Raw genomic sequence first — 10790 nt, forward strand, 5'->3', positions numbered from 1 at the left:
TTCCCTGTCTAGGCATGGAGGTGAAGGCAGGGGACACCTCCCTGCCACTCTCAGACTGAGACACACACAAATATCTGGGCACTTGTTTTTGTCACTATTGTACTGAGGCTGTGGCTGCATGTTTTTGAGCACAATGAAATAAGTAGATGGTGTGATCATGAACCCTTTGGGATCTTCACCCCTCAAAAGTTAGAGAAATGATTTCCATGTGCTGCTTTCCCATTCAAAGAGACGTTTTGTGAATCTAGTAGGAAATCAGATATAAGAAGACAAAGAATGGAATCCACTTGTCCTAATAAGAGAATTAATGTGAATTGTCTTTTAGAGAAATGCAGAATAAGATTCCCTTGATCTACACTAATGTTATTTTGTTATAATGATAAGTGTTAATGCTCCAAAATTCCTCCAGCACTTCTCGCGAGCTTCTGTTGTTGGACTCTTGGTCCAATAAGATCTTTGTTGAATGTTTCCTGAGGACCAAACCACCGATCAACCAATATGAATCAGAACCATAACACTTTGTGTGAGGTGGGATAGTTGATGGGGGAAAGTAGACATCTAGCCATTACACATATGCATTACAGAGGTGCCATCATACATTCAACAACTATTGTTGTGGGAAAAGGCACCCAAGTGACAGACCTGCAGTAAGCCCTAATACACTCAGTCAGATTTGATTTATCTTAGGCCACTTGCTTAGACGACATATATGGTAACGGATATGGAGACTAACTGAAGACTTTAACATTAGTGGCAGGCTTAACTGAAAGGGCAGACATCTTTGGTCCCTTTAAGGCAAGCATCTGCTGCCCAGGAGAAGGAAGACCTCAATGAATCTGATGGGTCTTCATCTCTGTCCTTATGTCCAGAAGATTTCTAAAGTGCTTTGACAAATTGTCCTTAAACATCTCATAGCAGTCTCTAATGCCTGTGTCCAATGTGCTCTTAGATGAGACCGTGTTAGACACACCCATGATCTGAATCAAGATGCATGAGAAGATACCCCAAATAATTAAAAGCAGAAAGAAAATTGAAAGGCGTTCTTTCATTTGGTTTGGTACAAAGGTTCATGTAGTCCAAGTTGGCCCTGAACTTACTTTGTAGCCCAGAGTGTCTTGAACTCCTGATCTTCTGGATCGTCTGATCTCTCAAAAAGGATTTAATCATTTAATTCATTTGTTAGCAAATGCACAGCCCCAGGAAACATAGGACCGAGTTACTGTCCCGTACAGTCCATGAGAACCTTTGTGTTGGCCAGTGCTGGGACTTGCTCCTCTGTGCATGTGGCACAGGGCAAGTCAACAAGACCCCCAGGAAGGCTCACCATGAGAAAAGTTTTGGTAAGTCATTCTATCTTATTCGGGACAACCCAACTTTCCTGGGTAATCCTGCGTGGATAGAGAAGAAGAGAGGAGGAAGAGTGAGAGAACTGACCTTCACAGGACATGCAGATCCAGTATTTACAAGGATAGACCCAATGAGTGTCTTGGGAACACAGAGGAACAGAGATAATCTATTTTCTTAATGAATCCATCAAACCCAGTGAGCCATATTATTTTGTCTTAACTCAGTGGTTTTCAGCCTGAGGGTTGCGACCCCTTTGGTGGTTGAATGACTTTTTCACAGGGGTCACCTAAGACTATCGGGAAACACAGATATTTACTTGTGATTCATAACAGTAGCAACATTTCAGTTATGAAGTAGCAACAAAAAGAATTTTAAGGTTGGGGGTCACCACAAAACGAGGAATTCTATTAAAGCGTCCCAGCATTAGGAAGGTTGAGAACCACTTTCTTAACTAAAAACACAAGGTGCAATTGTTTAGGAAACCTGTTTTGAGAGGGGAATGTTCTTGAATAATAATATTTCTTGAATAGTATAAAAGACAAATCCTAGCATGGGAAAAGAATTGTTAAGATATTAAGTCAAAAAGTACTTACCACCCAGATGATGTTGGACGTCTTAATTCTACTGATCTCTATCTGAAATACCATATTTACTTCTTTATGAGTAAGGTGTGGAACAGTCCATTGTAAACTCACTTGCTGAAGCTTAGCCTGGACAGAAACAATAATTCTCTCAGGAGTCAACTGGAGAGGCTCACTCAAGACTGAAAGACCAAAAACAGGTATAAAATAACTCTCAATGGGGGCACGATTGAGTAGAGACACTGCTGCGTGTTCACTAGTGAGCATTGGGAAGTGTATTTGTGTATGCATCCTAGTGTCCGATACCGAGAGAAGCTGGGAAGAGATTAGAAGTTACATCATCGGAGGGAGAAATTAAGATCCCGATGGAGCAAAGAGCTTGCTGGCCAGTGCAAAGCGTTTTAATAAGATGGTAAACAGCTGCACAAAGGTGTCTTTACTGGGTAACCTGATTTTAATTCATAATGGAGACAAAGAGGATTTCCCCCTAAATATCTCATATTCTAAAATTAAAATGAGTTTTTGGAAATTCAGGGTTCCACATCTTATTTGAAGGCTAGAAAATGAAAGCATCTAGATATGGTTCCATGTATTTCAATGCACTGAGCTTAAACACCTGCAGCAGGAATTCTCTGAACTCTTTGGATGAGACAGTGATAGTTATAGGCACTAAGTGTGAAAACAAAACACTGTGACAAGGCTCCCCAATCAGAGAAAGAGACGAATTAGAGAGACACAGCAAAGTCATAGAAATCATTGGGATTGCAAGCTTAGAGCAGGGGGCAGTGTAAGGAGCCTGAGAGGGAACGGGGACTCAACCAGGAACAGATTTGTGCTGGCCATTGACCCCCAGAAGTGCCCAGTGTCTCCCAGACTCTCAGTAAGCCCTAAATAACATCACAGCCAGAGCTTGCACACAGAAACATCAGCTAATACACGAGAGGGGATGGGCCTGGACCCCCTTGGGTTACAGCGGATAATAATAAATTATGACTTCCACCTGAAAGAAACAGCATATAGAGTTGAAAAGGTGCCCTGTGTTGTTAATTCAACTATTCCAACTATTGTTAAAGGGGTCTCATGTAAATGGTGAGGGGGTGTTACAAAGGTTTTGAACAGATGAAGTCTCCCTTTATAAAACCAGCTGTTTTCTGCTGACCCATATATAACAGACACCTGCTTCTCGGTATTTGTTTTTCTAGTATCTTAGAAATTGGTTATCTGAGTCGGGCACAGTGGCACACGCCTGTAAGCCCAGCACACTGGGAGGCAGAAGTAGGCGGGTCTCTGTGAGTTTGAGGTTAGCCTGGTCTACAAAGTAAATCCAGAACAGCCAAGGCTACACAGAGAAACCCTGTCTCAAAAAACAAACAAACAAAAATTAGTAATCTGAAAGCCTCTTGAACTACATTCAAAAGAAAGAAATTAGAGAAAAGAGTGTCTTGGTAGCAAGATGTATACCTAACATGAATAAAGCCCAGGGTTCGATCCCCTGTAACCTTCCTCCACACAAAGGTAAAAGGTTTATCTTCCTAATAAAAAATGTTAGCAATCTGCAAAACTTGAAGGGTCCCTAAGTTGCCAATGCACACGTGCTATTTTCTCATAGAGGAAGCATTAACAGTCCTGAGCATGTGTTGTTTCCTAGGCATGATGATAGCTGTGTCACATAACACTGTGAAACCATAAGGCAATTTTTATTATAGATACGGAAATGAAAGCTCTGTGAGATTAAATAACTTAAGAAAGCTCTGTGAAATGTAACAGTAACTTCTCTAATATCTAAACATGTGCTGCCTCCTTTTATACTGTTTCACAACTGGTAAGACAGGACCCATTGTCTGAACCACAGCCTCACGGGATGGGATGCCTGAGACGTATGCTCCATGTGAATGACAGAATGAAATTCTGGGTGCGGTTAAGGGGAGAACGAAGTGCCATCGTGTGCCTCTTTTCCACAGTGATGGACTTTACATCCGGATAAGCTGTTACCCTCAGATGGCAGAAGGTTTTAGTTTCAGATGTAGGGTCTTCAGAAGTGAGGCTAATAGGAACTCCCACCAAAGGAGATAGAGTAGCTACCGACAGAGTGCCCACCCACAAACACAGAGTGGGAAGGATAAGTGTGCTTAAAGTGGGCACCTCGACTTTGCATTTGGCAGTGGATCCTCTCACATGACATGAAAAACACCATCAACAGCAGGAAAATAACCAAATAAATGGAATTTCATCCAAATTAAAATTGGTCCATTGAAGAGTGTTATTAAGAATATAAAAAGACTGCAAAATGGTAGAAAAATATTTGGTTTTTTTGTTTGTTTGTTTGTTTGTTTGTTTTCTTTTTTTTATTAATTTATTCTTGTTACATCTCAATGTTTATCCCATCCCTTGTATCCTCCCATTCCTCCCCGCCCCCCATTTTCCCATTATTCCCCTCCCCTATGACTGTTCCTGAGGTAGAAAATATTTGTAAGTCACATGTTAAATAAGTTTCTAGTATTCATACTATACAATACACATAATATAAAGAGCTCTTACAAATCTGTAACAGAAAAGCAATGCACTCAGTTTAAAAATGGACCTAGGGCCTGTACATTACTCCAAATAAAATAAACAAAAAGCAACAGGAAAAAATGCTCATTATCATTTGTCATTAAGAAAACACAGATCAAATGTAGGATGGTATACGATACCACCTCACACTCTCAAGGGAGGCTCCAGTAATAATTAAAAACATGGAAATAACATGTACTGACAAGGGTGTGAAGAAATTTGCAGTTCTTGTGCACTGCAGGTGGAATGTAAAATGGCCCATCACTGTAGAAAACATCTTGATACCTTTCCAGAAAGTTACAATAGAATTATAGCAAGACCCAGTGATTATATTCCTAGGCCTAGGAATTCACCTCCCAAATGAAACAGGAATTTAAGTAAACGTCTGCCCGTGAATGCCTCGAGTAGCACCGTCACTGGGTGGCATGCAGAATCAAAGTTGGGCTTTCTAGATATAAAGGACTATTGTTCAGTAGTAGTAAAAAGGAGGTAGAGTGGTGATCCATGCTACAATCTGGAGGGAAGTAAAAACCAGTATAATAGCTAAGGAAATCCAGAGTTACATAGTGTGTGGCCTCACTTATGCGAAATATCCAGAATAGGCAAATCCATAGAAACAGTAAGTGGTCTGGTAGTTGCCAGCATTGGGTAGAGGAGGATCAGGAGCCACTGCTTAATAAGCGTTATTGTTTCCCGCAGCCAGAGGCTGTGTTTCTGGAGTTGTTAGGTGTCCTGTGTCCTGGCAGCTCTACGAAGCAAGCTCTGCCATTCATTTCCAATGAGCCTACTAAGGACACGGATGCTAGTGTGCAGCACAGAAAGCAGGATTTACTCGATTTGCCAACACTGCAAGAGAAACAAAGAGGTCCCGTGTCTCTCTACGTCTATCCTGAAATGAGGCGAGGTTTAGATAGAAGGCAAGAGGTATGCGTCATCACAAATAAGTGACCCCAGGCAAGGTGTGGCCCCGGCATCACTGTCTCAGCTCCAGTCTTCTCCTGCAAGGTGCTCAAACAAGTTTTTAGAACTGGAAATCTCTTCTGGGAAACAAGCCCATCCTCTGGCAGACACTGAGTTTCAGCCTCCTCTCCTGCCCCACCCCCACCCCTGCTTCTGCCCTATGACTCCTAGGAAAATTTTAATTCCTTGGGGGGAAGAAATAATCTGATAAAGGGAGAGGCACAAATTTAGAATGTCTTCTCTCCCATCAGGATGGTTAAAGTAACATTACGAAGTATTAAAAGTCACTGATGACTGCCTCACTGTAACCATAAGAAAACTTAATTTTATGTTATGTGAATGTCACCTCAATAAAAAGCATCAAAGCACATGATCACAAACAAAAAGCTGAGCTTCTAGAATCTTGTCAGCTCTACTCTCATTACATTGTCACGCTTAAGACTTGACTTCTTCCAAGTTACTGTGGTTTGTATATGGTTTGAGTGTACAACAGAGGTTCTGGGAAGCTAGGGTCTAGTATGACCAAAGGTGGTAGAACCATTAAGATGTAGAGGCTAACTAAGATACCGATGGAAACCAATTGGTATCAGACAGTTGGTTTCCCACTCACAAGATGGCAATTCACAGGTGCTACTGGAAACCTAGCCAGCCTCCCAGGGCTAGTGGAGTCACAGACTTTAGGAAATAATCTATGGCTGCCTCTTTGCTAGACCAATGTAATTCTTTATTACATTTTAAAGCATAGCCTTATAGCCACAGATAAGTGTCGTGACCATCTCGTAACTAGGAAGCCTCTCTTTATAGCAAGGAAAGACCCTCATGGAAAAACGCATCCTGGGGAGCCGGGCCCTGATGGCTACATCTGTATCACTGCTCTGCACCCATGGCTCCGAGAGAAGAAAGGGTAGACTGGTTGTAAGAGGCAGAACACCAGGAAGCCCGTGGTGGAACAGTCTCTGCTAGAAACAGCTGCACAAACAAGGCTAAAACAACGGCAACACCACTGGATACATTAATGTGGAAGGGGAAAACTATCACAGGATTCTACCTCTACACCAAGAACTACAGGCAACTAATTGTCCTTCTGTTGGGAGAAGGAGAATTAGCCACTTCCAGGAAACTAGCCTCTCCAAGGAATGAGGGCCCTTATCGGTGGTCAGGCCTGAAACCATACACAGAAACAACAAAAACGGGCACAGCACACTGTATTTATGTGTTTGTGTGTACACACATATGTATGTGTGTGTGCACATATAACAATAGTAATTAAAGGAAAATTGGCTATCAACTTGAGAGTAGAGGCATGGGAACAGTTGAAGGGAGGAAAAATGGATAGGGGCTGGTGGTGATGTGATTCTATTTCAATTAAAAACGATAGATAGAAAGATAGATAGATAGATAGATAGATAGATAGATAGATAGATAGAAAGAAGATAGGCAGGGCCTAGTGGAAGCCATTGCCAAGGCTGCCTTTGGACAGGATCAATTAATAACCCATGTTCATTTTGTCAGCTTGACTGGATTTAGAGTGACATGGGAGCACAGCTTTGGGTATGTCAATGAGGGTGTCTCCATAAAGGCTTAACTGAAAAGGGAAAACCCATGGATACACCTGGGCAGCAACATCAAGAGGGTTGTAGCTCAGACTGAATAAAAAGGACCAAGCCCCTGAGCACTGATGCAATGTGACCATCTACACCACGGGCCCTGCCTCTACACTGTCTCTGCTGTGGTAGACGGTGTTTCAAACTGTGAGACAAAACAAGCCCTTCCTCACGCTGCTTTTTTTTTTTTTTTTTTTAAGTATTTTGTCATAGTGACTTGAAACTAAACAATCCCCACGCCCTCTCTCCGTCTCCCTGACCCATGGCTGGTTTTTTTTTTTCTTTCTCCTGATCATATGGAAGCTTTTCTGATGTGGGTTGTGACTGAAACAAGCGTGTTGCTAAGTCTTACTTAGCTGGAGATCAATAACTCAGAGTGAGCGTAAGCATTCTACAGCTGATTGGCGAATGAGCAAGTCACCTCCTTGGCCACTCTTATTTCTGGAAGCCCTACCCAGTTGTCCTGTGTTGCTTCAACAGAAAGGAGGCTCCTGAAATTAACATATGTTATCAGCAAGTGTAGAATGACTCAGGTCTTTGAGTAATATCAGTTAGAAATAGCACGTGTGTGTGTGTGTGTGTGTGTGTGTGTGTGTGTGTGTGAATAAAAAAACCTCCAAGGTGAAGCCTTGGAGATCACAGGGACCATGGAGATTAATAAACCCAATCACACTGATTTTTCAGAGAAGCTAGTTAAGGTGAAAGCTGGGGGTGGATGGCTGTGCCAAGACTATAAACCAGACCCAACCCAGGGCTTCTGGTTCCCAGGGCAGCTCTCATGCCATGAAACTGGAATGTACTCCCTCCTGGGCTTAGTCATGGGCACTTCCCGCTTTCCCCACAGTTTCCCTGACCCGCCCCACTGCCTCTGGAGGAAATAATATGTGGTTATTTCCTAGAATGGGAGACCGTGTAACAGTGTTTAAAACAATGTGGTTCCAAGAACTTTCATCATCAAAAGGAAACGTTCATCTTTCAATTAAGAAAGCAATTAAGCTTGAATTAAAAAAAATCCCTGGAGACAGGGACAGATTGCTCTCTGTTTGTATATATACATATGTGTCACTATGTTTTTCTCTATATATCATGATTTAACCATTGTTAGAATGTATATTGGACGACATCAAGGTGGCTCTGTATGCCATCCTGACAATGTGAGCTCCATCCCTGAAACCCACCTGGTGGAAGAAGAGACCCAACTCCCACAGTCTGTCCTCTGACCTCCACACATGTACTGTGAAATGTGTATCCAGTACACCTATGTATACACACACATAAGCACTAAATGAGTGTTTTTAAAATAGTTGAAAATCACCATGGATTTACAATTCTTTCTATGCATATCCAAAAGACAGAAAAACACATCAAACTGTGACACGTCAACTTTGCTGGCTGACGGAGACATGCCTTGGGGCTAGCTGAAGGGTCATACATCTGTCCTATTACTTGGAAGAAGCTGGGTTATCTGCAATACAGTCTCTGACCTGATCCTGGTTAGCTGAGTAAGTGGTGAGCCAGCTAGTCGGGAGTGCAGGGGCTGTGGGAGTCCCCACAGTTCAGGTGAAGACAGGGGCCTGCCAGTGAAGCCCTGTTTCGCAAAGGAAGTTGGAAGCAGAAAGGCAAAACTGGTCGCCAGGAAGTTAGGGAACCGTGTTCAGTCTAAACAATAGCACCTGAGCCACTGCAGACGCTGAGATATGCAGAGCAGTATGTTTCACGGGTAGAAGATACGCCAGGGACAGTTGGTCACATCAGGCAACTTTGCTAGGGGAATAAGATGTGGCAAGAGCTCCTCAATGCTTGGGAGGGCCTCAGCATGAGGACATGGTATATTAGGTAGTCTCAGAATCAGGGGCTTGGATCCTGGCCAGAGCATGCTCCGTGTTGCATGTGCACTTACACTCCAGCAGGCAAGACAGACCGAGGGGGGCTACACATGTCCCCCCAGTGAGAGAGCCCAAGGCACCCTGCAGCTCCAGCTTATGGAAGACCTCAGTTAACTGACGTTTAAGAAGCCAGAAAAAAATAGTATATTCCCATATGCCCAAACTAAACCTAGACCTAAAAGATTCAGGGCAGAACTTAAGCTCCTCACAGAACTAAATCTCCCCCCTTTCAAATATATCTTTTCTTGCAGTTTTAAGAGATAAATGAGGAATTCTACACATATTCTTTGCAAGTGTCATTCTCACAAATCCATGTATGGAACTTCGGTGGGTCATTCTGAAAGGCAGGTATCTTTACTCCTTGTTAAAAGGCAAATACAGCAAAGATTTAATACAGGAAGAAAAAAATGTAGTGTTTTGTACAGTAAGGACAAATACAGGGGGACTTTCTGAGACCGTAGAGACTCTTTCAAGTCTGAGAATCTGTGTTTAAGTTAGTTCAACGTAATGAAGCATCCATACACATTTGATGACGTCTCTATGCTCATGTGCATTTACAAATGCTGATTTATTCCAAACCACCGAAGTGGTCTGCTGGCGAGAGCTGGGAGGCAAACATTACTTCTCTTTAAACAGGTTACAGCATCTAAGATAGTACCTTGCATGTGCTCCAGAGAGTTTCTACTGCTCTGCAGGCTTTGGTTGCTTTCAGCCATATTTTGTAACTCTTAACAGCTCTCACCAAGTGTGGCTAAGGGGCACCAGAACTTGTTCTAACTCAGCAGCCAGAACGAGTCTGGGCTGTTTCATCTTGCCCAGCAGGGCTCAGGAGGAAGCACCTTGGCAACGGTCAAGATAAGATAGAGCAATCATGACCCTCTGTGGTGACAGGTCCACTCACAAGCACACCAGTGAGCAGAGCACGGAAGCAGGAAGCCAGGCCTAACGAGGGGGCTTCTTAAACGTGCCACAAGGATGAGGGAGGCCACACATGAAGCAATTGTGGCTTCCAGAGATTTACCACATCTCTTGTGATTTAATCCTCAACTCCAAGGGCAGGAAAATTGCATAACTTTTCTCCAAAGCACCAGTTGGTTCGTCTTTATGTGTTCTTTTCTCCTGTTTCGGTTTCTTACCTTCACTTTGGGATGCCCTCAGGGACAGCACTGCCAAGAGGAAGGCTTGATGAAGGACCCTAGAGAAATCCATTGGTCTGAGTATCTGAAAAAGATAAGTGCAAGAAAAGGCCTTATATATCACTTTAACTCCTGGTAGGTTTCTTGGGCCAGCTGTGGTCAGTGGTGCGCCTTGTGTCTCTCATTCTTCTCCTCCCCTTGTGTCCATGTCTCTTGTCATCGGCCTTTGGAGGAACAATTCACACTTCCCTGTCCCATGAAATGTTCCTCAGGTCATAATGAAGTACAGCTGGCGGTGAACAAGTCCGAAGCCTAGGCCTCATGGGACCATGTGTCGGCCATGAAAACTTCCAACTACGGCTTGCTGGGGCCAGGTGACGAGAGCTGAGTCACTTTCCAGCTCGTTTGATTCATCCAAGCAAGGCTGGTAAAGCAAAAAATTCTAAGTTAAAAATGAAAACTGATACAAAAGAAAAGGCTGATTAGAGTCTCCAAAGGACTCAGAGATTGGGAGGCCTTGACACCCTAGCCGAAGACCTGGCTGGGGTCCGTTTCTAGCATCCACTCAGTGGCTCAAAACCATCTGTAACTCCAGGTCTGGGGATCCAACACACTGTTCTGACCTCTGTGGACACCAGGCACAAACATACACAGGTACACAGACATACATACAGGCAAAATAACTACACAAGCAGTAAAATAAAGAAATTATTAAAAAAAATT

General features: G+C 43.1%; 1 protein-coding gene across 1 annotated transcript in view; it reads right to left on the reverse strand.

The window, feature by feature from the left end:
• Osmr (oncostatin M receptor) overlaps positions 1–10486 on the reverse strand; it is a 45301-nt gene extending 34815 nt beyond the window's left edge. Inside the window, exons 1-2 of the mRNA XM_051150930.1 lie at positions 10068–10486; positions 1941–2110 (exon numbers count right to left, since the gene is read on the reverse strand). Coding sequence (XP_051006887.1) covers positions 1941–2110; positions 10068–10140 — 243 coding nt within the window. The 5' untranslated portion in view covers positions 10141–10486. The remainder of the gene's footprint in view (positions 1–1940; positions 2111–10067) is intronic.
• Between the last annotated feature and the right edge of the window lie 304 nt (positions 10487–10790).

The sequence above is a fragment of the Acomys russatus genome, chromosome 9 (assembly GCF_903995435.1).
Source record: "Acomys russatus chromosome 9, mAcoRus1.1, whole genome shotgun sequence".
In the NCBI taxonomy this organism is placed as follows: Eukaryota; Metazoa; Chordata; class Mammalia; order Rodentia; family Muridae; genus Acomys; species Acomys russatus.